Genomic DNA, 27915 nt, shown 5'->3' with positions numbered 1-27915 from the left:
ATACCTGCATTTTGCGCATTTCTTGCAGATGCCTTTCTGTACTTCTGTGCTCATTGAAGAAATATACGCGTTGCATAAGCTACTCTAATCAGTCTGAGAATGTGAATGCGTGTAAAACTCGTCTGATAATTAGGCTGCATTATCCTTTTCCTCAGATAGGGCCTACATGGTGATTGTCAAACAAATATTGGCAATGGGGGCAGAAATCATTAACTTTGTAACATTTGGGACATTTTGTAAGAAGCTTGAGATTGTAATTTGATGGCAGTGTTAAGGCAGATATTAATGAGAAGTGAGAGTTGTACATAAAATGGCATGCTGTCCATGTTTTATGTATAAGCTGGTATCATACTGTTGCACAACTTGCAGTTGTGTATGTATTTTATATACCCATTTGTTATTTATAACTTTTGAAAAAAACATTGTGCATATATAGTGCACTCTAGATAATAAAATGTTCCCCAAATGTTTCTGCAATTGTGCTTGTTACACAAATGAAAACATACATGACAACATGGCAAAATGCAATGGTTTAATTAAAGTAAAAGTAACAATTCTTTAGACACTCCAATCACGTCAGCTAACTCCTAATAAGTCGTGCTCTTAACAGCCAGTCACGTCCGTATTCCCAGCAATTACCCATTATTTGGATATGCTTCCATCCTAAAAATGAACAAGAATGATATATCTACACTGAGGTGACCCTACTTAGTATGAAACATGATTATTACACGTTTAGGATCAAATGTTGCTGAAATGTAACACCTAGAATAGGATGTACAGACTTGCGAGGTGCTTGCGTTTGTATGTGTGCGTAAGCGGGAGTGTGTGTGTGTGTCGCTAGTAGATCTGAAAGTGTGCGGAGGTGGTGCCGTCCTTCCAGCAGCGCAGGGTCTCCGTCACCGAGGAACGACAGAGGGGACAAGCTCTCTCCCTATCGAACCACAGGCACAAACACTCCTCGCAGAACACGTGCTGAGGAAACACACACACACACACACAAACAGGTTAACCAATTCTTGTGCCAACTCACTTTCGAATACAGCGGATCATTCGTCAAACATTCCTCAGCCAGCTCACCTGACAGTGGAGAACCAGTGGCTCCCGGAAGTCAGCCTGACAGATGGCACACACGTCTCCCGCCTCACTGCACTGCTGACTGCTAGCCCTCAGACCATAGCTCTGACCGGGAGAAAGAGACGCCGCAGAGAGACACAGGGAGACAGAGAGGGAGGCGGAGAGACACAGGGAGACACAGGGAGAGACAGAGAGACACAAGGAGACAGAGAGGGAGACCGAGAGAGACACAGGGAGACAGAGAGAGAGACAGAGAGGGAGACAGAGAGACAGGCAGAGAGACACAGGGAGACAGAGAGAGAGAGAGAGAGAGAGAGAGACAGGAAGAGACACCGAGAAAGCGAGAGAGGAAAGAGACAAAGTGACAGAGACTCAAAGAGGACGAGAGAAGCAGAGCGAACGAGAGGGAGACAACGGGGTAACGATTACATGCTGCGAGTGAGCGGCGTACTTCCCCCCAGAGTGCCGTGGGGGCGACGGAGCCAGAGTAGAGACACCCTACCTGGGAGTTGCACAGCACGGCCAGGACCTTGCAGAGGGACGACACACGCCCGCAGAGATCAAAGGACTACGAGACAACAGCAGAACACACGTACACACTTTTCATTGCCGCAGTGACTTACGTCAGCAGTACCGACTTCTTAAACATTTTGTCATGTGGTTTCGGCTGTTGGCGTCGTAACCCCATCCACCACATCCTTTTGACTGGGTGACTCTGAGGAAGGCTCTACTCTGACACACTGACCAACTGCCACCCTCCTCTCACAATGAGTAGTGAGTCTGATCAGGATGTCTTGCTCACCCACCTGTTTTTACGGTTCTTTTCCACAAATTAGTGAACTCTTCCACGCACGCACGCACACGCAAGCAAACACACACACACACACACACACACTTACACAAACTGAAAACATGCGCTTGGAACCCCAATGTCAACAGAAACGGTTTCAAAGATGGTAGAAAACCAACCAGGGTTGAGACATCAGCAAAACTCCACATCACAGAGCCTGTAGGTGCACATCTGTTTGTAACAGACCGTACCAGCGTCATCCAATTAGAACTGTGCAATTCTGATCCTTGATTATCGGCACTATTTCCACATGCACTAGCCATACCGCACTTTGTCTAAAAGGGTGATGGATACACGTTTATGTAATTCCCGGGATTCTAAGCGGGGCTCCTTACTTTACACAGGCTGTATATGATGATGAGCATGGCCTCCAGGAAGTAGCTGTTGGTTGGCTCCTCCCCCAGGAAGTAGCGACACCACAGCTGGATGGGAACCAGGGCCCGGAACAGCTGACTGAGCTCCTCCATCAGCAGGTACACCTTACCCTGGGCATACACACACACACACACACACACAAACACACACACACAAACACACGTACACACACAGACCCACCCCAGCACATACATAAGCACACATATACACGCACACACACACACACGGACACAGAAACACACTCACAGTTAGTCAGACTTCATTAACAAACATCAATACAGTAACGACCGTCGAGAAATAACAAAACAAAGAGTGAAGTGAGTAGAGAGACAGAGAAGACTGGAGAATCAACAGAAGAAAACTTGCCTTCCCTCTCCTCATTTCCCCTCTTTCCTCTACTCTATCTCTTCATCTCCAGGCCGTCCTAACAAACGACTCTTGCTCTGCACCAGCCCGGTCTGGACACAGTCTCTGGAAGGTTCTCTAGCTTCACCAGCAGTGAGACAAGAGACAGCTCAACTGGACTTCCAGCCTTCCACCCGGCGTGCCTCCCGACCCAACATGGCCGCCGTCCAGGCCTCAGCCTCCGCCCAGGCACGCTGTCGGGGAAACGCTTTGCCCACCTGCTCCCCACACAGCTCAGCCCTGGCACAGCGCGGGCACACACAGAGCAGTCTCCACAAGCCAGGCTTCCTCCCCCGTCCCCTGAGGCAGGGAGGCAGGAAGGAAGGGAGGCAGGCTCCACTGAGAACCTGGAGCTCCCTGCGCCGCTAACGACGATCCAAGAGCCAGAGGTTAGCGAAACAAGACGGCCCAGAGCGAGAGTTGGGATTCCCTGTGGCCCCCGCGAGCCCCCAGCATCCACGCTGTCTTCCTGGGTACAAGCTGACAGTGATGGATGAGCTTCAGCGCAGACCAGAGGAGGGGGAGGGTAGGGGGTCTCCACTAACAGGCTATTCATCTTCCCCCACCCAACCGCCCCCGCATCGCGCAAAACACCCCACTCCATACACGCGTGTGGAACCAACCAGCTGGATACAAGCCAACCGCATCCTGTGCACCACTTCCTGCTTGGCGGGCTTTCATTAGCGCCGTCGACCTCGTGGCTCCTGACTTGCTGCCAGCCGGCGGTGAGGCCAGGCTGTCACCAGGCCCGGCACGGATCGCTCTGCGGCAGGAGCGCATTCTCATTTTCGCTCCACTTCCAGGTGGAGCTGTAGGCTATTAAAACGACATTTCCCTGGAGCCATAGACTATTAAGACTACATTTCCCTGGAGTGGAACATCACTAGTGGGGGCCAAAATGAGCAAAGGAAGGATTCGTGATGTTAAAAGAAAAAGCTAAGTTGAGCTAACGCGGCGCAGGCTAATGTACCTGGTGGCCAGCCTGAGAACTGCAGCATGCCGTGCCATGCTACACTATTACTTGAGCCTGACCAGACTTGCAGTTTATGGCTCATGTGAGATCATTAGACAGTCCTCCGCTGGATGCAGTAATGAGACGGAATGGCTGACTGTGCAGCCATGACATCATCGGGGGTGAAAGAGGGGCCACCAGGGTTCAATTCAGGTTGGGGGGGGGGGGGGGGGGGGTGGAGGGGGGACTAGCAGGGTTCAGTCCAGGTTGGGGGTAGAGGGGGGACTAGCAGGGTTAAGTCCAGGTTGGGGGTAGAGGGGGGACTAGCAGGGTTCAGTCCAGGGAGGGGGTAGAGGGGGGACTAGCAGGGTTCAGTCCAGGGAGGGGGTAGAGGGGGGACTAGCAGGGTTCAGTCCAGGGAGGGGGTAGAGGGGGGACTAGCAGGGTTCAGTCCAGGGAGGGGGTAGAGGGGGGACTAGCAGGGTTCAGTCCAGGGAGGGGGTAGAGGGGGGACTAGCAGGGTTCAGTCCAGGTTGGGGGGGGTGGACTACCATGGTCTACTACCAGCACACCTAAAGTGTGGGCACTGGACATGCCACGGAGGTCAAGTACAAGGTGGAGTCAGGGATGGCCAGAGCATCAGCAGCAACCGGATTGTGTGATGTGCATGCGTATGTGTGGGGTGGTGAGCAGTAATGGGCTAGCCCCAGGGAGGGATGACCTCACCCCCTGCACCCCCCAGGGAGAAATGAGCTCAGAGGCAGGCTCTTCTCTGATTGGTCTGTTTATCAGCGGAAAATCTAATCCAAATCGCACTCTGTGACCCCCCCAGGACAAGAGCTAAACCTTTACGTAGATTCAACACCTAAACATTGGGTCACACACACACACACACCTTAGGCCACACAAAACCTGTCTACAAACAACAACACACATACACAAACTGTGACCCTCAAGCAGATAAAACCCTATGAATATAAAACAGCCAACCCAGTTTGCTACTACCCTAGGATCCCCCCCTCCAGAATTTCAGAAAAACTCTGAACATGGAACACTGGGAGATTCTTCCATCAGGCTGCACACATGCACAGATGAATGATCCTCCTCATCATCATAACCTTTTCTGCATGCAAATCTGCGGAAGAGGTAGGAGAGAGAGTGAAGAGATATAAGAGAGAAAGAGATTGGAAAGGTAGAGACAGAAAGAAAGCGAGAGAGACAGAAAGGAAATAGGAAGTTAGAGTTAGAGTGAGAGTGTGAGAGAGAGAGAGAAATTGGAAAGGTAGAGACAGAAAGAAAGCGAGAGAGACAGAAAGGAAATAGGAAGTGAGAGTGAGAGTGAGTGAGTGAGTGAGTGAGTGAGTGAGTGAGTGAGTGAGTGAGTGAGTGAGTGAGTGAGAGAGAGAGAGAGAGAGAGAGAGAGAGAGAGAGAGAGAGAGAGAGAGAGAGGAGAGAGAGAGAGAGAGAGATATGCTCTAACCCTTGATTTGAAAGCCAGGAAGATTTGGGGCAGAAACAGGATGAAGCATTTCAGGCCAATGGTGAAGAACTTCAGGATAAAATCAGTGATGCCCACGGCCCAGATTAGACTGAAGAAGTCAAAGTTGTTGATGTTGGGCTTTGCAAACATGAGGCTAGGGGCAAAGGAAGAAAGAACACCATCTTAGTTATGGGATAACCAGCAAAACCACAGTTTTGAAAAGGCAGCAAGTAATTGAGGAATGGTATGTTCAGTCAGTTCACATACTTAGACAAACAAGCATACTGTGTAAGTCACTACAGATGAAAACATCTTCTAAATGACCAAAATGTAAATGTAAAAGAATAACAATAAGGCTAAACTTCAACATAACAGGAAAGGTCAAATGATAAATGGATACTGCATACTCACAGAATAAGATGGCACATTGCAACAGACACCTAAGGAACGTGGAAATAATAAAGGCTACATGAACTCAAAGACAAAACTGAAAGAAAATATGCAACATAAAAAACATGTGGAAGGTTAGACAGATGCAAAACAAACCAGAGGGGCACAGACCACATTGCTGCCCTGAGGACCTGACAATGGGTCCAAATCAAACTACAAATCCATGATCCTCTACCTGTTGTACAGCTCCTCGGTGCTGAAGGTGTAGTACACATAAACAATGTTCCCAGTCAGGAAGATCTGGATCCAGACCGTCATCAACACTGACCTCTCCTCCTGAACACAAAACACACCCCCGTTTTACACAGCGTGACAGCTTGGAATCTCCACACAGAAACACTGGAAGCTTGGTTTCATTTACCCGGAGAGACACCTGGTGTTTGAAGCTTGAGTTAGCGAAGGCGAACGTGCTGGCCATGCCAACACACACAGCGATCCCTGCCGAAGATAAGAGAGTTTTCACCCACCGGGCCGCAGTTATCAAACATTGCGCCGGCTAACAAAGGAATCGTATAGACGTGCCCTGTTACCCAGCTTGTGTTGGAAGCAGACTTTAGCCAGGAGGATGAGGAGGAAAGGGAAGCCCCTCTGGAGCCAGGTGACCACCGCCTTCAGCTCCGACAGCGCCGGAGCTGGGGTGGAGGGGTCGTCGGAGGCCTCCTCCCTGCCCCCATGCCTCTCCCCTGGCCCCGCCGAGGTGGAGTGGAGCAGGGAGGAGCGATGCTGGAAGGGGTGGTGGTGGTGGTTGTGGTGGGGCGGGGGCCGCGGCAGGTAGGGAGCCACCTCGGAGCGGCCGCCCTCCTCCCTGGACGAGGCAGTCATCTGGATGAAGACCTCCGGGGAGGAGGCCAGGACCAGGCCTGCCGCCTGGAGGGACGCGGAGGGGACGGAGGGGACCCCCACCAGGGTGAACAGCTGCTGAGAGGAGGGGGAAGGGTCGGGCTTCAGGCAGTCAAACACACCACCCTCGTCCAGGCTGCTCTCAGATCCCAGGGTCTGGCTACGACTTCTGCAGGGTCAGGTTTTGGGAGGAGCGGACATTTACAGTAGGCCTATGCAGTCTCCAAGGAGTGTTTGGCTTCATTACACATGATTAAGTACGTGGTGCACCAGCACACAGGCAGCATGCGTGTTCCCACCTTTCTGGGGGCATTCCCTCCGTGTTGCTGCTGTGTCTCCTCTGCATGGCATCCAGCTCATTCCGGAATCATCCTGTCATATCGGTGAAGGGAAAACACGGTAGACGTTTTGAAATTAACACGCACTTTTGCTAGGCACTTCGCATAATAACGGACAGGCCAGGGGAGGGGTAGTGCAGAATCAGCCATTACAACATAATAAGAAAACATAAATAAAGATCACATTATATGTTTTTGATACGAACGTATTTAAATGTATAATTTTAATTATTTGATTCACCTGAATCATATATTTATCGTCTTTTCCTTCTTCTGTTTATGGAGGCATATATAGCAGTATACGGGCTGACTCGATGAGGATGCTTTTCCGGTATGACGACACCGAGACGTGCTTATTGACCAATCAGCGTCTACATTTCTACTGCACCATATCCGTGTTTGGACATCTGTTTCGACTGTGGACAGAACGATAAATATCAGAAAATTTCATTGGGGTTCATTTAACAAGAAATTCAGCTGGCTGCAATGCCTGTGGGACATATAATTGTGTGGTAACGTGCTCTTAGACCTATAGTAGCTCTAATTTGTTAGCCAGTGAGTGACCGTTAGCTAGTGTTAGCTAGCAATTACAGGCTAGTAGTGTAACAAAGCAGTCCTTGTTATCAGAAAAATGGGTTAGCCTCTCTAGCTAAGGATTTGCGGTGCGATGCATTTAGCCTATTTTTCCCAAATAAATACATCTGCATAGCTGTCCCTAACAACATACGTTGTCACAAAAATCTTAGCCAACTAGTGATCATTAGCCTCATTACTAGTACAGTGGTTGTGGTTGTGGAAGTGGGTGGTCTCAAGACTAACCCTACACCGCCATGCCATGGTGCTACGTCGGCTGCTAAGAAAACGCTGGGTTTTAGGGGTCGTTTTTGGACTTTCCCTCATCTACTTCCTAACTAGCACCTTGAAGCAGGTGATTATCAACACTGTTGACCCTTTGTGTTTGACCATGCCACGGTGTGAGGATGCAGTGAGTAGAGATGCTGTCTCGTATCACCGTGCAGGAGGAGAGGACCATACGGGACCGCACTCTCCTGGAGGCGAGGGACCCGGACCACCGCATCCCATGGAAGGTCCGCTTTAACCTGGGTAACAGCAGCCGGCAGATCACCCAGTGCAGGAACTCCATCCAGGGCAAGAATCTGCTCACAGATGAATTAGGTGAGTGAATACGTTATATTAGTTTACCTGGCCATTATATACAGTAGCCCTAGGTTCTGACCTACATATATGCAAGGTCATATATGTAGGTCAATATATGCATTTCAACATATGATTTTTTTTGTTTTGTTTTTTTAAAGCAACCTGTTAGCCTAAATAAAGATCCAACCCCATGAACATCTTCCAGGTTATGTGTGCGAGAGGAAGGACCTGCTGGTGAACGGTTGCTGCAACGTGTTTGCTCCCAGCTCCAGACAGTACCTGTGTAAAAGCTGCCTGGCAAACGGCTGCTGCAACATCTACGAGTTCTGTGTGTCGTGCTGCCTGCAGCCAGACAAGGTAGTTATGACAACCCTGGCAAAACCTCGCATGGACCTACACACCCGTAGGCCAACAAGTCAGCAACGGTTTAACATCAACATGTGATGAACGTAGCATGGCAAGACTTTTCCATAAACGGCCGACGGTGTGACGGGTATCCAACTTAGTTTTTGCTCATTTGTAGGTGTCAGTGCCAGGGAACAGATCGTGTTACTTGATATATTGGAGGTTTCGCATACCCCGTTTCAAAAGAGTTTCACGTTGACTCATTCGTGAATTTTGACCTTTTACATTTCAGTCATACATTTAGTCATTTAGCAGACGCTCTTATCCAGAGCGACTTACAGTAAGTACAGGGACATTCCCCCCGAAGCAAGTAGGGTGAAGTGCCTTGCCCAAGGACACAACGTCATTTTGCACGGCTGGGAATCGAACTGGTAACCTTCAGATTACTAGCCCGACTCCCTCACCGCTCAGCCATCTGACTCCCTACCTTTTCTTGTGAATTGTACCCAATTCTCAGTGAAGTCATCGAGGAACGACAGATAGCATCTCTTCTCTCTCTTCTAATCTCCCGCCCCTCTCCCTTCCACTCTAATCTCATCCCTTCGCCACCGTCTCTGCTCTCCACCCTTATCGGCGCTCTCACCCGCTCTCTCTTCTACGCCGTCCTCGTGTCTTCTAAACTCCCTCCTTATCTCCCATCTCCGCTCTTCAGCAACCTCTGTTGGAGCGCTTCCTGAACAGGGCTTCCGAGGGCTTCCAGAACCTCTTCACCGCGGTGGAGGACCACTTCGAGCTCTGCCTGGCCAAGTGCCGCACGTCCTCTCAGGTACAGCGCACCGCGGCCCCCCGAACCCACACTGGCCTGTTCACATCTCAGGGGTGTTTCCACATCGAGCAGGCGCTAATGATTTTGCCTCGAACCCCTCATGAGGCCGTGTTGTTGCAAAGTGTCAACTTACTGTTACTTTGCAAACAAATCACTCCCGAAAACAGTCTCAAATAAAAGCTCGGACAAACCCTTTTTTCCCCCTGGCAGTATGATCCAATATGTCACTTGCTCATACACAACATTTTTGAAGTCCTCTTTATAAAACCATCTTATGTTTGTGCCTGATCTCCTTCTTGCCCCACCAGAGTGTTCAACATGAAAACACCTACCGCAATCCACAAGCAAAGTACTGCTATGGAGAAAGCCCACCTGAACTCCTTCCTGTGTGAGACGAAGCACTCCTGGACTGAGGAGAGGAAGTGATCGGAGGGGTCACCTGACCAACTGACACTAAAAAGAGGAAGCAGCTGGAACCCTTTCCAAGAAAAGACAAATATGTGTTTGGAATGTTTACACTTCATAAGCGCATGAACGCTCTCAAAACCTCATCGTCGGTGGTCGTCACGTGTCATGTTCCGTAGCTCGTCGTCAAGGATCAACCTCAGACACGCTCCATGTCGTAGTAACGGTGCTACCGGCGCAGACGTCAACCCTGGCACACAGACAGATGGTGTCAGATATCGTCCTGGTGGTGACGATGTCCACGCAGCAAAGAAGCAGTCATGGTTTTATGTTTGTAGGCGTGCGGGTTGACGACTGTTTAATAAAGTTCCAGACTGTGAATTGAATGAGCTTGTAACAGTTTCTCTCGGATGGCCTGAGGACAATGACAGTTATTTTATTAAAGTTGTTGTAGTCTTGTTTTTCTAATCTTTTTTCTAGACTTGTTTTCTGTTGAATGTTCTTATTGTATTGTACCTGACTCCTAATGGATAGTTTACAGTAATATGAGTTTGGTAAAAAAAAATGAAGTAAAAAAGCTCAGATGCTTTTTATGAGATATGCATCTTCCTCACATTAAACAAAAAGACTTCTATCAGAGCTCCCAAGTTTGTGTGTTTTAATATAATATTAATTGGACCTAGCTTGGGTTGAAGTGTCTGCTGGGAATAACATGGAGGCAACATTTATCTTCTGGGCTGTGACGTCGACTCTCCTAGCGCTGACGTGAGTGACAGTTTCATCTGCTTTCCCCTTCTCTGTCCACCTGACAATCTATTACACTGAGGAGAGAAGGGCCCGGAATCCCACCAGAGAGGCCCCCCAGAAGAGCGCTGACTAGGCCCGGCCACATGCCCATCCCTCGCCTGGGAAGCACGGCCGCAGCACAACAATTAATCATTCTGATGGCTGAGAAAACAAAGTGTGTCTTGTAATTATAGAATATATTAAGGCTCGTCCTAATTTTCCTTTTTGACAATTTGATTAATGACTGTCAACTGGGACCCGAGCACTTACAGTGTGAACAGCTTAACTGGGTAGAATCCAAACCTGTCATGTAGTCAACAGAGGTCTCTAGAATGCAGTTTAATCTATGTTTGGAAGTGTTGAAATGTGAAGATTGATAAACCACTTGGTAATGTATGGCGAATTAGATATAACAGATGCAGATAATTTTGTTGGCAAAAGCCTTTATTTGCATGAAAAACTATAATGTACATACAGTATAAATATAGAAATTGTTATATACTTATAAATTAGATTAAATATGCAAATGTTTTAAAAATACATTTAGAATAATTTCATACATTTTGGTTTTCTCCTTTACCCGAATACAGTTTATCTGTACCTTTAGACTACAAATAAACATATCTGGGTTGATTTATATTTCTATGTACTGTATGACAGAAAATTACAAGCACTTAGGCACTAAGTAGGAGGTTGTTGTCAAGTTGATAAATTAGACATTAAATCTCTACCTCCATATATTGTGTAACTTTATAGTACCTGTGGCTTTGTGTTGCAAAAAACTATTTTCTCTCCTCCAAAAGCACTTGATTTGGCAGCTTCCCCCGTATGATGGGTGGAACTTTTTTTCCCAACCATCCTAGGAAGTCTCTGGAAGCTTCCAACAGAGTGTGTCCCCACAGCTTCCTCTGGAAGTAGTCAGGGGGCATCTTGAGGGGGGGTAGATTCTGGGAGCACTGCCCCCCCAGGACTGTCTTCACGCACATCTGGAGATTGGCCACTGTGTGAATACAGTCAGAGAAAATATGGTAAAGAGCAGTGTTGTCAGGGTTCAGATCGCTGGCCTGGTCCTTCAGGATGTCTTTCAAGGCCTCCACCATGAAGAGGAGACCACACTGAACTCTGTCCCCCAGATAGGAGGAGTTCTTTGGGACGCCGAGGACCGGGAAGCCTGGGGGCCAAGCAGGGAGGTTGTACCCATTGGCTTCATCCTGGGGGGGACAGCACACACATACTGACGCGTGAGGTGAGATACGGTTAGCAAAGGGTTCCTTGTATGACTATAGGATGAGGTAGGGTTTCCCTGGTGATGCTCTAGTCTATGGAGTCTTGTTGGTCATCTCAGATAGAAGACAGTAAAGTAAAACCTTTTCAACCCGTTTAGACTAGAGTGCCCAAACTCACTGAATAATAATCAGTCTAAAATGTCTACACCAGAATGGAGAGCGGAACCGGCATTTTCCTTCCGTTTCCTGGACTGAAACAGCAAGGTTGTGTTATGTTGTGTAGAGCTCTCGTCATTGTTGACAGTAGCAAACTCACAAAGGTGGTCAAGGAGTCCATGACCATCTTCTTGGCCAGACTGGTCAGCTCTTGGGCTGAGCAGACTCTGACCGTGGCATCCAAACTGACAATTTTCATCACCCAGAAACTGAGAAAGAACAGACATCCTGCAAACACCAGTTTCATACACATATATTTAGTAAAACAGGCACTCTGTCACTGCCCCAGGAACACCCCAAACATTACAATCATGGTGAGTCTGAGAATATTGACAAGCAGGAATGTAAGATGCAAAATATCAGGAATATAGGAATGTAAAATATGTAGGACTTGTATGTCCTCAGAGCAATTTGTCCTCAGAGCAATTGTGGCAGCATATGGTTTTGTAAAACATAAAAACTGTTAAAACGATTCCAACATTCAGTTAAAGTTTTACTGTTAAAAAGTGAAAATCTGTCCAAATGAAACAAATTGCATGAAATTACCTGCAGGTTTCATTATCGGATATGATGTACAAGCCTTCAATTTCCTATAAACACCATGAACACAACCAACAACCAAGACAATCCTTCTCATCTTAACAGAACAGGAAACTTATATACTCACACACTGGCCAGTCGGGGAGTATGAAGACAATATCAGCTTCCTTCATCTATTTTCTTATTTTGACACACGTCAAAGGAAAAATCATCAAGATTAGTTTCTTCAAAATTGACTTGTTGATTGCCAGTGATTAACTGGCATTGATGAATTACAGTTTTTCTCGATTGGTTACACACATTTTCTGAATGCATACCTCATACTCTCAGAACTCTACACACAAATCAAAAAAACACACACACACATTTTCCAAATACTTGAAACATACTTTATTTTTACAGTCCTACAGAACAGTCCACAACAACTTATCTGCATCGGATGCATTGATGTGTGAGATAAGGGTAATGACATCATCTGAGCTTCCTCTCTGACTGAGCGTGTACATCTGTGGAGAACCACAGATGTACACGGGGAGGGGGGGAACACAGAGAAATACGGATTTATGCTTAGTCTTGAACCTCAATTTAGACCTTTTAGTTTGATCAGAAATTGTTCACAAGATAATGATGCAGCCTATTATTTAGGCACACACTATATGTTGGTCTGACCTGTGCACATTCAACACCTGACAAAGACAATAGCTTGTTACGTTTCCGAAACATTTTTATTAAATAGAAAAATTGGTACAAATAAATATTGTCTTATACATCTGAAGAAAAAGGAATGCAAGATCTGTCTTATAATGAATCTTATTTACAACAGATTATGATACTGCTGAATCCAATTTATGGTCCACTAACTTGTTCTGTTAAATATATTAAATATATAAATATAACATGAGCTAAAAAATAAATGGCGTACAATGTCTTATCTCCATTGATTAGCTGTTTTCTCTGAATACAGTAACCAGTGCCAACAACTACAAAATAAATCTAAATGACCTTTCACCTAAGATGAACCAACATGCTCAGTCAGTTAGCATGTTTCGGCACTAACAACAAGTGGACCGTTGTGTCGGCACTCTTCGGCGATTTCGTTTTTTACAGACATCCGTCATTTTCAGACTTTGAACAATGGGATTTCCCTCCTTCAGTAGGTTTTTTATCCGGTACAAAACACACCCCCCATATATCTTTTTCGCATGGTCGCTGTCGTTGATCACCTTTGAGAGGTTGAGAGGTTGTTCAAATGTGATGGATGGCGCTGCTCTGATCATGTTTTCAGAGGTACGAAACATAGTTCCGTTTAAATCCTTCAGCTTTTCCCGGAGATCGTTCGGGTATGACAAGTCCTTGTGGTTGTGCCGGACCTCGACAAGGTGGTAGTTGTAAAAGGTGTTCCAACAGTAGAGGCTCTTCAGTGTCTCCTTGATGTCAGAGACATCGATGACATGCTTGGGGATGTCCTGGCAAGTCTCTTCAGTTGACGGCGAGAGGTTGAAAACGGTCTCCTGAGGTCAACGAGAGGAAGAAAGGAGAGGAACGGGTGAGGCCGTTATCATGGACAGTGTGGAACAGGTTGATGGATCGAACTATCGTCTTCAGATTCAATGTGTTAATTAAGTAAAAGAGAAGCTTTCTGTTGGAAGCAGTTGTTTCACATGTGAAGGATTCTCACCAAGTTTGTATGGATAATGGAGTCATATACTGCACGTTTGTTTGGATAATAGAGTCATATACTGCACTGTCAGGATTCCTTCCTTTAAGTCTTTGAAACAGTATGGGCCAGCGCTTTGCGTGCAAGGAAGGCACATTACAAATTGTATTATTATTATTATGTGGGGACCATTTTGACTTGGAATACTTCTGAATAAGTCACCAGCCAAAGCCACAGCCATCTAACCATCTCAGTTACACAAGGATAAACATTGCTAAGCAGATTAGGGTAGACTTTATGCCCCCATGCAGAGAGATCACGAAGGTTACACACACATTTCCCGGATACTCACATATGCTTCGAGGCTTGAACTTGCTTGATGCTCTGCTAATTTATACAGGTTTTTCAGACTGCCCAGACAGCTGTTATTTGTCTCTCCCAAGAGGCTGAGAGCTAGCAGAATGGAGAGCACCACTGCAGAGAGATATCAGATACTTCAGGGAGACAGAAGCAATTTGACAAACATGCTAGAAAATCAGAATGTACACACAGCCCTGAGTGAACTTAACAGCTTTTTAGATTCGATATCAAACGACATGCAGGGCAAAGTTCCTGATCATTTTGTTTCATGCAAATGTACCACATTTCTATTCTTGAATTTAAAAGTCATCTTCTGAACAGTCACGTGAGAATCATAGTGCATACAACATTATAAAAAAGCATAAAGGAACATTTTCACATGGAGAAACGTCTCAATATATTAAAGAATCACAGTATTGAGGCTAATTTATGAGGGCAAGTCATTCCTGTTTTGTTTCTAGTCCCAGTATTTCTGACCCATGAGATTAGTCTGTGTTCCTACCGAGGTGTCTGGTAGATACTCCTTGCTGGTAGATCATGGTGAGGCAGGTGTTGATCGTCTCAACAAAAACTCAGCATTTATGATATTCTTATCTACCATCAAAAATGGATCAGCTGATAAGTTTAGTCGGAAATGGGTAATTTCCACATCTAAATTTCCACCCACCAGAGAACACAGTCAAGTGTTCACTTGTGAACACAAACTAAAACAGAATTATGGAAGAGTTGTCACATTGAGATTGCATCCGTCACAGCATGACACTATACATTCTCAACTCTCCACTAGCCTAATATAATCTAACCGCCCATGTCAAGTGATCTGGAAGGAAAGTGGATGCTTGATCATGACCATCTCATGATGTAAGAGAATTTTCCTAAAAGGATATTTTAAACCTCTTACTCCTTCTGTTGCAGTGTCAGATGATGGACGGATGCATACCAAAAACATCCCTGGACTCTTACTTAGTTAGTCAGCCATCATGAATCATTTAGTACAATGACAAGTTTATTAGAAGTGCTTTCCCAAACATTCTGCAATTGCAATGGTGTTTATGATGACCAAATACAGAAACTTTTAAATCCATAATCTTTATTGAATAAAGCAGCACATTCGAAATTATTAGACAAAATACTTTTTGTAATTGTACAAAAAAAGTAATTGTACCAAACAAAATAGCACTGCTAATGATATTAGTGAGTAGTTAAACTGAACAAAACTTCTTGTAGAGCTACAATGTGCAAATCAAAAACAGTTGAAATAAGACATATAGTGTTGTTGACCTCAAAATGACAATAAAATGTTCAGAAATGTTGACTCTTAAAAAAATGGAGAAGTGCCTCTCACTAGCTGGCCTCATATTTAGTAATACTTTTGCGTTTTATTGTTGTACATCAAATCATTTGTATTCTCAGTGTAAACAAGAATAATCTACTTCTAAATACTTCAAAAGCCTCAATAAATTCAACAGGAATACTTTTGGCTGAACCAAAATAACAATTCGTTTGAGTAGCTTGAGAGTTCAATATTTAGTGAACATTTGGAAGACAAGGCCTCCTCTCCAGAGTTTTAATAGGAAATCACCTCGGACCTTTGACACAAAGGGGGTGTGCTCTCACACACACAGCATTAGAATACCCACTCCAGGGGAACACTGGATACCGTGTGTTTAACACGAAGAAAAAAAAAATGGATTTCCAGTTTCTAAATTTTAAGTCCTTGTTGAACTATGCGTTGAATAGAAGGACCCTCCTTCTAGGAATACACTCCCTTGGAGAAGTGATGGTGGTCATGGCAACACGTTCATGGTTAATACTGCTGGCGGAGCAGCGCTAGTAGTCTAGGCACAGATGCAGACCCACTCTCTGGCCCCGAGCATGAGGGGTCTGGGGTAACCTGGTGAAGACACGCCCCCCTCCGCCATCAGCAGGCTGGCTCCTCCCTCTGCTGCCGAAGCATCGCCGTCACACTCCCTATGTCCTCCTCGGGAACCTAGAGGGGAGAGGACAGGGGAGAAGGGGAGAGGACAGGGGAGAAGGGGAGAGGACAGGGGAGAAGGGGAGAGGACAGGGGAGAGGACAGGGGAGAAGGGAAGAGGACAGGGGAGAGGACAGGGGAGAAGGGGAGAGGACAGGGGAGAAGGGGAGAGGACAGGGGAGAGGACAGGGGAGAGGACAGGGGAGAAGGGGAGAGGACAGGGGAGAAGGGGAGAGGACAGGGGAGAGGACAGGGGAGAAGGGGAGAGGACAGGGGAGAAGGGGAGAGGACAGGTGAGAGGACAGGGGAGAGGACAGGTGAGAGGACAGGGGAGAAGGGGAGAGGACAGGTGAGAAGGGGAGAGGACAGGGGAGAGGACAGGGGAGAAGGGGAGAGGACAGGGGAGAAGGGGAGAGGACAGGGGAGAAGGGGAGAGGACAGGGGAGAGGACAGGGGAGAAGAGTTGAGAGAAGGTGAGAGGAGGGGAGTTGATGAGGAGAGGAAAGGGTTAGTTCACGTGACAAATGAATGAAATGACAAACCGGTTGAGTGCTGAACTCATAATTTCCGTTTCCTATACCAGCATCTATCATTTATCTTTGGCTGCATCATCATAATTTACTGACAGGAAATATGAGAACATTTGTGAAAGTGAACATCAGAGAACTGGCGGTTAAATATTGACCGCAGCAACTGGTGATATTGCTTATTTTTGCTACACGAGAAGTCAGTAAAATGGTGACCAGGTGGTTGCACACTCGTAATGCAGAAAAGATTAGCAGGTCTCTGAGCTGTCCTTGGGGCAAAAGCGCAACCCAACCTTGCGTAGCACATTTTTAAACCAAGGGTTCCTCAGCTATAGGCAGAATGGAGGGGAACTGAATATGTGCAACTTAATGCGGGATGGGTATAGATCCGGGGTAGAGCATTGTACTGCAAGAAGTGGCGGGTTCAAATCCCCCTCATCCGCTTTGGATAAAAATAATACATCATTACCATTATTGAACGCAGCACGTATATTTTTGTGAAACTAAGATAGTGGAACCACAGGTTTACCCTTCCAAAGAATGTCAGATTCACCAAGGTGGTTAGAAAAGGCGGACCAAATTTTCACTTACTTTCTCCACTACCCCTGGTATGTATGTGTGTAATATTGCTGTGTAATACCCATCCACCCACCCCCCCCAACCCACTATTCCATCTGATTGCCCACTGAGGAGAACCACCTCTTATTAAATCAACTTCATCAAATCAATGGATAAACCTGTCCAGACCCAGTATCCCTTAGAATCTACCCCGGTACAAGCCCCAGACTCAGTATCCCGGTTCTAGAGCCCACCCCGGTACAAGCCCCAGATCTAGTATCCCGGTTCTAGAACCCACCCCGGTACAAGCCCCAGACTCAGTATCCCGGTTCTAGAGCCCACCCCGGTACAAGCCCCAGATCTAGTATCCCGGTTCTAGAACCCACCCCGGTACAAGCCCCAGATCTAGTATCCCGGTTCTAGAACCCACCCCGGTACAAGCCCCAGATCTAGTATCCCGGTTCTAGAACCCACCCCGGTACAAGCCCCAGACTCAGTATCCCGGTTCTAGAGCCCACCCCGGTACAAGCCCCAGATCTAGTATCCCGGTTCTAGAACCCACCCCGGTACAAGCCCCAGATCTAGTATCCCGGTTCTAGAACCCACCCCGGTACAAGCCCCAGACTCAGTATCCCGGTTCTAGAACCCACCCCGGTACAAGCCCCAGATCTAGTATCCCGGTTCTAGAACCCACCCCGGTACAAGCCCCAGATCTAGTATCCCGGTTCTAGAACCCACCCCGGTACAAGCCCCAATACCAGCATACCGGTTCTAGAACCCTCCCTGGTGCAAGCCCTAGACCCAGCTGGTCCACTGACGGGCCTGTCGCAGATGCACCTGCGGTGGTTCCTGTCAGACAGAACATTCGCTGCTGCCGTCAGCCGTGACTCAAACCACTCCCTGACCATGAGACGAACCTTCGGCGGGGGAGTTGGAAGGAAACTTCAACCTCTCAGTCAGACCCAGATATGTGGGCTATGTGATGAGCACACACCAGGACAGGATGATTCACGCTGGTGTTGCAGGTTTCATAGCCAGGCTAGTTTAGGTTCCTCCTTTTCTCTTGCTCTTTCCAGGAATTGTCCGTTGGACCTCTAATGCAATTGCTAGTAGTATTATGGCCCAGCTGGGTGACATTACTACAGAGGAGTGTGCAACCACTGACATGTGTTCAAATTAAAACAGTGAAAAATCATCATTTCACCCAAAGATCTGGCAATGTGAGATAAAAAAAAAAAATTGTTGTTGTTTTGAAAATGTTTGTTGTTGTTTTCATTAAATCAAACCAGGTGAAATTATTACAACAGGCATTTTTTGCTTGTTTAGCCATGTGCTTGGTTGAAAATATGATATATCCATCCTAGCCCTCCAAAATGTCACTTAGAATAAGGTACTGTCGATGTCCGAATAGTGCTAGGTTCAATATATGGGTACACATAATGTATTGAACCTTTAGGGATTAATATGAAACTAACATTAAGAGCTTAAGTGTGGCGATTGTTCAAAGTCTTTAATTATAGTGAAAGCCTATAATCCCACCTATAATCCCAAAGAAACAACATTTATAGTGTATGGACTGTGATAATGTCTGACAAACAACACTATAATCCTACAGGAAACTGTTTATAAATATACATTGGTCGAACCTACCAAATTACGAAATCATTAGTGACTGTGGAGGATAGTGATGTGAAACTTTGTTGAAAGGCAAGCAAGCTGCTCAGGCCATGACAGATCATATCACACAGCTTCAATCCAACAAGAGGTTTCACCAACTTGCTACAGGTGCAACTTAAACTCTAGGGTCAGAGCTTCCCCACCACTGAATGTGTGTATGAATGTTAGAATGAATGTGTGTATGAATGTCATAAAATCGTTTTTTCCCAGTCGAACTTAAATGTGACCGCAATGATCGCCACACAAAGCCATGTTCTCTGTGTAAAGAGCGCCCTCGACTGGCGACAGGTGGAACTGACTGAACGGAGGAGAAGAGGCAGGCGACGGGAGGGGGGGTGTCGGAGGGCGGAGGACTCACCAGAGCGTGGTCGAAGCTGAAGGTGCTTATGTAATAGGCGGAGATGTCACTGTCGGCCAGGGGCTGGGAGATCTGCGCTACGATGCCACACTCGTCTGTGGAACGGAGAGAGGGGAGGACGAGAGACAGAGCGGAAGAATAGAGAGTGTGAGAGAGAGAGAGAGAGAGAGAGAGAGAGAGAGAGAGGGGAGGGAGAGAGGCAGAGGAACAGAAATAGGAAAGAGAGAGATAGAGAGGTAGTTAAAGTGAGAGACGGAGAGACAGAAAGAGTTAGTGACAGAGAGACAGGGAGAGAGAGGCAGGGAAGATAGTCAGAACCCAGGAGAGAGTGTAACAGGGTTGACAGACCAGCAGCTTAGCTTACCAAACCCTAGCGGGTGGCCTCCGATACGCACCATCCTCCACAGCTCTCCTGACGAGCTGGTGAACAGTAGGTCTGCTGGGAACCTTCACACGCGCGCGCACGCACGCACGCACACACGCACACACACACTCATTCAATTACTGCCACTCAAAGTGCTAGTGACTCCAGGACACAATCTGCTACTTTTAACAAAAGCTAAGATAAAGGGAAAAAACATCAAAATAGAGTTGAAGTGTGTGTGAGTGTGTGAGGGAGGGGGGGGGGAGGGATGAGAGAGCAATCTAGGTGGGAGAGAACGGGGAAGAGAGCGATTTGGGAGAGCGGATGGGAAAGAAAGGGGGAGAGAGGGATCCGGAAGAGAGGACGGCAGAGTCGTACCGTCTCTGTGCCTCCGTGTCCATGACCAGAGAGACGTAGCCGTCGATCAGGGAGAAGGAGAAGAACTTGATGCAGTCCAGCTCGGGGCAGGGCGGAGCACCGTCTTTAGGACTGGAGGGGAATCATAGACACCACTGACTGAAAACACGAGCGTGTGGCGTTGAGTGAAGTTCCCCGGTCGTCATTCACATTGAGTCATTTAGCAGACGCTCTTACCCAGAGCGACTTACAGTAAGTGCAGGGACATTCTCCCCGAGGCCTTGCCCAAGGACACGACGGCATTTTTTGGGGCACGGACAGGAATCGGACCGGCAACCTTCTGATTAATAGCCCGGTTCCCTAACCGCTCAGCCATCTGACTCTGTCTCAGACATCACTGAGACACACGGCTGCTCCGTCGGCGCCAGGGGCCCGTCCCTGCTCCCCTGGTGCAGACGCTCTGGATAAGAGCGTCTGCTAAATGACTAAATGTACGGGACAGCCCCCGGCCACACCCCCCTGACTCGGGGCGCTGTTTGACTCCCTCTCACCTGCTGGAGTAGAAGAGCACGTCGATGAGAGTGGTGGCGATGGCAGGCAGGGTGTCGGGGTCCAGACTCATCACACAGAACTGGTTCTGGGGGATCACTACCGGGTGTACGGTGGGCTGGGTCACTGGAGGCAGGAAATACTCTGTTAGTGTGTCCGGAAACAGGAAAACACTTTTTTTTGTGTGTCTGAAGACAATCCAAATACTCTGTCAGCGTGTCTGGAAACAAGAAATCATCCAATCATCCAACAGACCATCAGCAGAGACCCCCAGAACGATGCCCCCTCTCTAAGGCACGCCTAAACGAAACGAGTCCTCATCTCCCGAAACCCCTTTTCCCCCCCGAATCCCACGACCCCGGGGCAGCGTGCGGCTGGGACGTCTACCTTCCCGGTCGTTCCTGCGGAGGCCGTTGTGCGTGTCCTGGCTCAGGACCGGTACCGACTCCCCACCCACCTCCCTGTAGATGCTGAACTCCTCCTCCAGGGTGCGGATCACCACGGCCAGGTCTTTCTCTCGCACCTGCAGGGGCCGGAGGGTCGGGAGGCGACAAGATGGCGGTCAGGACACGACACTCCACAGGTCACGTTGTTGAACCCGGAAACGTTTTATGTTTACAGAAACACCCCCCCCCCCCCCAATTGTTATGTAGAGTGGAAAATAACTCTTTGTTACTTTCACTGTGTTCACTGCAAGCTAAGTTCATGTTTCCGTTGTCCTGAGGCGGGATGAGAAGTGAGCTGTGCTTAAAGTGGGTCGAGCTGACCCGTTCACGCAGAACCACATGAAGAATTAACATATCTGCTGACAGTCAGTCTGGCCTTATTGTCCGCTAAACTTGTATTTATTTATTTACTACTGACCCCTCCGGTCTACCCTTCCCCCTCCCCTCTCTACCCCCGCTGGTTTGTAAGACATTCCTGGTTAGAAACGTACTTGGTCGACACACTCTGCGGCCCATATCGCTTAGCAAGAGCCAGTGCTAGTGGACACATGCATGTTCAGGAGTCAGTCTGAATGTTCAGTAGCAGGGTCGGATGCCACATGGACCAATAAGATGTGGGGATATGGCTGTACTATCTGTGCATATTACAACGCTGCACATGATTGGACCAGCATCGGGGGACGGTTAACGGTCATTTGGTGCACAGATGAAATTGGGCCGGACTTGTTAATTCTGTGTTTGTGTTTTGTCGATAAAGACTAAGCCGTCGGCCCCACAGGTGGTCTGGGTGTATGTGTGTGTGTGGGAGGGGCCTGGGCGGGTCTTACCAGGATGAAGTCTGTCTGATAGGTGGAGAGCATGAAGACGGACACGTGCTGCTGGGCCAGGGGGGCGATGACGGACTTGGCGATCTTCGTCACGCCCACGGCCTGCGAGCTGCTGGACGCGTTGCCGTTGGAGACCACGTTGAGGGGCAGCCAGACGGAGCTCTCCACCAGCAAGTGGTCCGAGGACGGAAGTTCTGGTCAGAGAGGGGAGAGGGGGGGGAGTCAGATTGGACACACACACACGCACGCGGACGGTCAGTTCCAGGCCCGTCTTCGGTTCCACACAGCTGCCTTCCTGTGTTCCCTCTCAGGCACCTCTCACCCTCCTCCCTCGGTACCAACACAAGGGACTAAAGGTCCCCAGATATATTTAGCCACACATCAGCCTAAATATATGACAGGAAGTGTCTCGTATGTACCTCGGTCCCACACACACACACACACACGATTGATACTGGCTGTGTGTGGGGTCAGAGGTCATCCAGGGTTACTGTATTCGATCACAGCGTGCAGGAAAACCGAAATCTGTAACTATGGAGCTGTCAAGAAGTAGGGCATCCATGTTTAGCTGCCATGCAGGCCTCGTGATACCTCTGTCTTAACACAACAGTGGTACACTGTTTCCAACAAGATTGTCTGTTTTGCATTACAAATACCAGCTGGAATGACTTGGCTCAGTTTTGTCCGGGCAAGCCATGCTATTTATCTGTTAATATAATAGCAGTTCCAACTTCCTCTAATGAGTTCTAACGTTTCCTCCTCCCTTTACTCTCCCCACAGGGACATTTGCCCTGGAGGGAGGGAGGGAGGGAGGGAGGGAGGGAGGGAGGGAGGGAGGGAAAGAGAACGAAAGAAAGAGAGGGTGGGAGAGAAAAGGAAAGCAAACGAGAAAGACAGAGACAGAGAGAGAGAGAGAGAGAGAGAGAGAGAGAGAGAGAGAGAGAGAGAGAGAGAGAGAGAGAGAGAGAGAGAGAGAGAGAGAGAGAGAGAGAGAGAGAGAGAGAGGGGGGGTGGGTGGGTGGGTGGGTAGGTCATGCACCTTTGAAGCCCTCCTGGTCCAGCACCACTGTGTAGTTCTCTGGTGTCTCTGTCAGGCTGAAGAACTTACACCTGAAAGATAGAGAGAGGGAGCAGAGAGGAAAGGGGGGAGAGAGGACAAGATGGAGAAAAGAGGTAGGAGAGAGAAGTGAGGGAGAGGGAGCGGAAAGAGAGATAGAAAGGGGGGGGGGTAAAAGAAGAGATAAATATACATTTAATAGCAAATACAAACAACTGGTGATCACTGTGTGTGCGTGTGCGTGTGCGTGTGTGTGTGTGTGTGTGTGTAGGGGGCTGGTAGAGGTAGATCCTGGCCCAGTGCCCAGCGCCAGGCTCAGTCAGCAGAACTGAGCCAACCCTTCCTGTCCACAGTGGAGGTTCTGAACTGGTCTGCTTCTAAGAAACAGTGACGGGGGTCTTTTAGTACAGCTGAACACAAAGCACAGGCTGGGAGTGTGTATGTGTACGTGTTGTTTTTGCAGAACAGTTTGAGGCCCAAACCCAAATAGTTTGCGTCTCAGAGACAGTAGCTAGCTGGGCCTGGACACTGTCCTGATCTGGTGAATGAGGCCTTTGTCAGATGCTTTGTACTGGTAAGATAGGAAGCTGGGGGTGGGGGGCAGGGGAACCAGCTTGATGGCTGGGCTGGGGGGGGGGGGGGGGGGGGGGGCGAGCGGGGGGCCGGGGAACCAGCAGGAAATAGTCTGTCTCTCTCTCTCTCCCCATCCAGCTGATGACTCGGCAAAATGTAATCCTTTCTATGAAATGGGCCGGGGGGGGAGATCGAGAGACAGACAGACAGAGAGAAAGAGATAGAGAGACAGAGGGGGGGAAGCATATATTACATGCCCTTCTTCCTGTGACTTCCTGTTGACATGTCACCATGAGCGTGCTACTTCCTGTTGACCTGTCACCATGAGCATGATCCCGTACTGTAGTGGTACTAGAGCTGGGGCAGTACTGGGGCTAGAAGAGTCCTGGGGCTAGGACAGCACTGGGGCTAGGACAGCACTGGAGCTAGGACAGCACTGGAGCTAGGACAGCACTGGGGCTAGGACAGCACTGGAGCTAGGACAGCACTGGGGCTAGGACAGCACTGGAGCTAGGACAGCACTGGGGCTAGGACAGCACTGGGGCTAGGACAGCACTGGGGCTAGGACAGCACTGGAGCTAGGACAGCACTGGGGCTAGGACAGCACTGGAGCTAGGACAGCACTGGGGCTAGGACAGCACTGGAGCTAGGACAGCACTGGGGCTAGGACAGCACTGGAGCTAGGACAGCACTGGAGCTAGGACAGCACTGGGGCTAGGACAGCACTGGGGCTAGGACAGCACTGGAGCTAGGACAGCACTGGGGCTAGGACAGCACTGGGGCTAGGACAGCACTGGAGCTAGGACAGCACTGGGGCTAGGACAGCACTGGGGCTAGGACAGCACTGGGGCTAGCCCAGGACGACCACCCTTCAGCTGAAGCAGGCTCGATTTTTGTTCTTCCCTTTGGAGCTGCAGCAGCATGAGAGGCTGGTCTTGCTGCTAGTCTGGCTTCCTGTTTTGTGGTTCTCACTGTCTCAACATCCCACCACACAGCAACGCAACACCACATTACCCTACACAGCTGCACTACATTACCCTACACAGCTGCACTACATTACACTCCACAGCTACGCCACACTACCCTTTATTACAGCATTACACAGCTACACTATACAGCTACGCCACACTACCCTTTATTACAGCATTACACAGCTACACTACACTATACTATTACACTGCAGGAATAATATGAAAAAAGAAACATAGGAGAGGGTGGAGGGAGGGATGGGGGATGGGAAAAGGGTGGAGAGGGAAAGAGGGAGGAATGGAGTGACAGAGAGAGGAGAAGTTAGAGAGACTAAATGTACAGGTTAAAGAGAATGCAGGTGACAGGTTCAACCGAAGAGCAAACAAAATGATGGACTTTGACCCTGAATAAACAGAGGAAATAAAAAGTATGCTTTGGTGAAAGAGAGACAGAGAGAGATAAAGAGAGTTCATGTCCCAGATGGCTAAGCTATGTTACCTAGGCCTCAGCTACCTTCCAGCCTTTTGTTACCAGAAACAAACCTAACTTGGCTGCTACTGCTAAGTCCGACTTAAGCAGCACCAGACCTTTACAGGACCAGAGCCCCTCTAGGACCAGGACCACTCCAGAACCAAGACCCTCTAGAACCAGGACCCCTGTAGGACTAGACCCCCTCTAGAACCAGGACCCTTCTATGACCAGGACCTCCAGGACCACAGCCCTCCAGGACCAGAGCACCTGCAGGCCCCTCCAGAGCAAACAGAGGCTCCCTTCCCGGCCAGCCCTGCCTGCTGGGGCAGACAAGTGGAAGAACATCTATTGTTTTGGTCTTAGAGGCAGCATTGTAGCCACAGCCCTGTGCTGTTGTTAATGGGCTACAAGGGACTGGGGTATCAGCCTGGGGCCTTAGATAGTCTACACACACACACACACACACACACACACACACACACACACACACACACACACACACACACACACACACACACACACACACTTCATATATTAACACAATAGCATACACACACACACACACACACACAGTGTAGCTAGACCAGATGGATCAGACCCTTATCACCCTGTATGGGTGGGGTTTAAACTGTAGCCTATGCTCTCCGCTAACCTCAGCCTAGCTCCTCTCCTGGAAATCTGCAGCAGGTTCAGTTCAGTTTAGACAGGAGGAGAGCTTTCAGCGGGCGACAGAAAGCCACAAAGCATGGGTGCTCTCACCACCTTCTAGACTGTTCTGGAGGATGGGCCTGCTGAATGACACTGAAAAACATTCCAACAAGGCCACTGCAGTTGGAACTGGGACTAAAACCTGTGGTTGAAACCAGTACTTGGGAGTTGGGGACTATGCCTTGTTGCTAGGCACTGTGCTGAGTAGCGGCCTGCTTAAGATTCCAGTCATGGATGCCTGCCTTGCTTGTGGGTCGCTCACTGGGCCCAGACCACCGGGATGGAGGATAGGAGAGGGAAAACACTAAAAACCAGTTCACCATTAAAAGAGGCCTGAACGCTAACCACAGTGTTAACATTGGCCTAGTTGTTAGAGAACCCCCCCCCCCCCCCCACCCAGCCTTTGTGGACTTCTTGAAACAATGCTGTCCCGACTTCCACACTACCCCCCGACACACACACCCCTCTCCCACCCTGCCGAAAAACAGGAAAAACACCCAAGGCCAGAGCAGAACAGTGCATTATGCCATAACTCCACAGTGTGTCAACAACACACACACACACACACACCCCAGCGGAGGAGAAGAGCAAACTGGGGCTTCTGGCGCTTTCTGGTTGTTCTCTAGACGCCCTGCACAGGCCTCTGCTAGCTGTCTAGCTGGCTGCCGACACACCCATGAAAACAGGCTCACAAGCACTGACTCACCGGACGTTGGAAGGTTGTGTATTAACACAGTAGTTGTCTTTAAAAAGGTACGATTACGCAATGATGCCCCTAAGAACGATGAAGTGCTGTCCATGGTGCAGAACATTCTGGATTGATATAACACCGCCTCATGATAACAGGGGGATGTCTGACGCGTTGAGTGACCAGTCCACACACTTTGCCTCATCGAGGATACAGATGGTAGATCTATCCTAATAGGCGAACTCATAGGTGCCAAAAGTACTCCTACAAGCCATCCTTAAATAGTGCCAAGTACACGGCTAGTTTGTGACTGCATGGAGAACTGAGACTGGCTTCATGTTTCAGGCAGTAACTTCCATGTCAAAGAGGGTCTTGGATGACATAAGGTATGGGGGTCTAGGATCTAGGATCCCTTCTCTCATTCTCTCCTTCTCTGAGTTTGATACATTCTTAAAACTGAATTAGGCCGATAGATTTCAACTTTTAGTCAAGCCAGTTATCCTTTACTGAAAGTGAGATTTATAGAAGCACTAACTGGTCTACAAATGTTGCCCTAGTGCCCTATAGACGGTGCTAAATCCACTATACATATCCGAGGCCATCTGGAAAATAAACAATGACATAACAAAGCAGATACTTCCAGGGATTAACCAGACACTACACACAGCTGCTGTGGCCTCCATCGATTCCAGCCTGATCCTCACTACCTCACAAGTCCGGGCATGAACCTGAATCTACGGACAATGCCAAAGTACGTCTGAAGTGTCTTACTTTATAACGCGTGACACTAATACATTCGAGCTTAATTTGTTAAAATAAAAACGTAATTTCTTCCTCGGTGTTTTTTTTCCAACCAGAGGTAGCATATTTGCTCGGGGCAATAAAACTGACATAAAGTCCTATCATTTTCGGTTGGTGTGGGATTTCTCTTCTCTGTTATAGTTAAGGTTGTGGTTGTTGCTTGCAGGATTGTTGCTCGGCACGTGCGACAGGGGCTTTTAATATTAGTATTTGTACCTATTGAATGAAGCCTGGCGTCCACACACAGGGGAGCTGGCTGGCTGGCTAGCTGACGCTACCTCGCAAGCTTCCATTCATAGCTTGCAACAAAGATCTCCCCACAAAATATAAATGAGCCTTACCTTGTTCTGTTCCGCAGGAATATCAGTTTGATCAGAGGGTGTGTGAAATTTTCCAATCCATTTTTGCAAATGCTGGTGACCCGAAGTCTGTGGTCTAGAATGTGTAAGTCCATGATAGCTCCTGCAAGACAATTGCTTGTTTTTACTGTAGCAGCTACAATTGTGCCCTAAACTAACGCTGTATGTACGCTATGTTATTTAACATTCCTTTTGACGGCGAATGTCTGATCTACAGCGAGTCTTGCATCAGAGGCGTATAAAGAGAAAAACATCCGCCGATATCCGACTCCACTCACTTACTGTATTCAAATAAAAGACGGCCCCGTACAACAACACGCCCCCCTCGTCTTAAAGCTACAGGTGACTACTGAATCGTTCCCTCC

The 27915-nt window shown here is 48.2% G+C and overlaps 5 protein-coding genes across 6 annotated transcripts in view; 2 read left to right on the top strand and 3 right to left on the bottom strand.

The window, feature by feature from the left end:
• tesca (tescalcin a) overlaps positions 1-27915 on the top strand; it is a 109193-nt gene that overhangs the window by 19648 nt on the left and 61630 nt on the right. The window lies entirely within an intron of this gene.
• Positions 519-7157, bottom strand: rnft2 (ring finger protein, transmembrane 2). 2 transcript variants are annotated; one of them, XM_062451639.1, is made up of 10 exons: positions 7009-7157; positions 6729-6801; positions 6120-6598; positions 5951-6027; positions 5765-5865; positions 5140-5293; positions 2263-2412; positions 1580-1645; positions 1081-1182; positions 519-975 (listed from the first exon to the last, which is right to left on the bottom strand). In XM_062451639.1, the coding sequence occupies exons 2-10, from the start codon at positions 6773-6775 to the stop codon at positions 841-843; spliced, it is 1311 nt and encodes a 436-aa protein (XP_062307623.1). In that variant the 5' UTR covers positions 6776-6801; positions 7009-7157; the 3' UTR covers positions 519-840. The 2 variants fall into 2 exon arrangements, with proteins under 2 accessions (XP_062307623.1, XP_062307624.1); XM_062451640.1 differs by lacking the exon at positions 7009-7157 and having other exon boundaries at positions 6120-6504.
• On the top strand, positions 7111-10143 carry spring1 (SREBF pathway regulator in golgi 1). The gene is made up of 5 exons (XM_062451641.1): positions 7111-7695; positions 7787-7943; positions 8131-8282; positions 8983-9096; positions 9405-10143. The coding sequence occupies exons 1-5, from the start codon at positions 7603-7605 to the stop codon at positions 9486-9488; spliced, it is 600 nt and encodes a 199-aa protein (XP_062307625.1). The 5' UTR covers positions 7111-7602; the 3' UTR covers positions 9489-10143.
• LOC134012003 (uncharacterized) lies at positions 12813-14944 on the bottom strand. The gene is made up of 3 exons (XM_062451597.1): positions 14789-14944; positions 14279-14400; positions 12813-13780 (listed from the first exon to the last, which is right to left on the bottom strand). Exons 1-3 carry the CDS (start codon positions 14823-14825, stop codon positions 13322-13324), a joined length of 618 nt encoding a protein of 205 aa, XP_062307581.1. The 5' UTR covers positions 14826-14944; the 3' UTR covers positions 12813-13321.
• On the bottom strand, positions 15357-27858 carry castor1 (cytosolic arginine sensor for mTORC1 subunit 1). The gene is made up of 9 exons (XM_062451247.1): positions 27533-27858; positions 22964-23034; positions 21925-22118; positions 21039-21174; positions 20654-20777; positions 20124-20234; positions 19746-19828; positions 19382-19476; positions 15357-16276 (listed from the first exon to the last, which is right to left on the bottom strand). Exons 1-9 carry the CDS (start codon positions 27643-27645, stop codon positions 16208-16210), a joined length of 996 nt encoding a protein of 331 aa, XP_062307231.1. The 5' UTR covers positions 27646-27858; the 3' UTR covers positions 15357-16207.

This window comes from Osmerus eperlanus, chromosome 25 (assembly GCF_963692335.1).
Source record: "Osmerus eperlanus chromosome 25, fOsmEpe2.1, whole genome shotgun sequence".
NCBI lineage: Eukaryota > Metazoa > Chordata > Actinopteri > Osmeriformes > Osmeridae > Osmerus > Osmerus eperlanus.
Note: the sequence above shows the minus strand (reverse complement) of the source record. Positions and strands in the feature narration are given on the sequence as shown.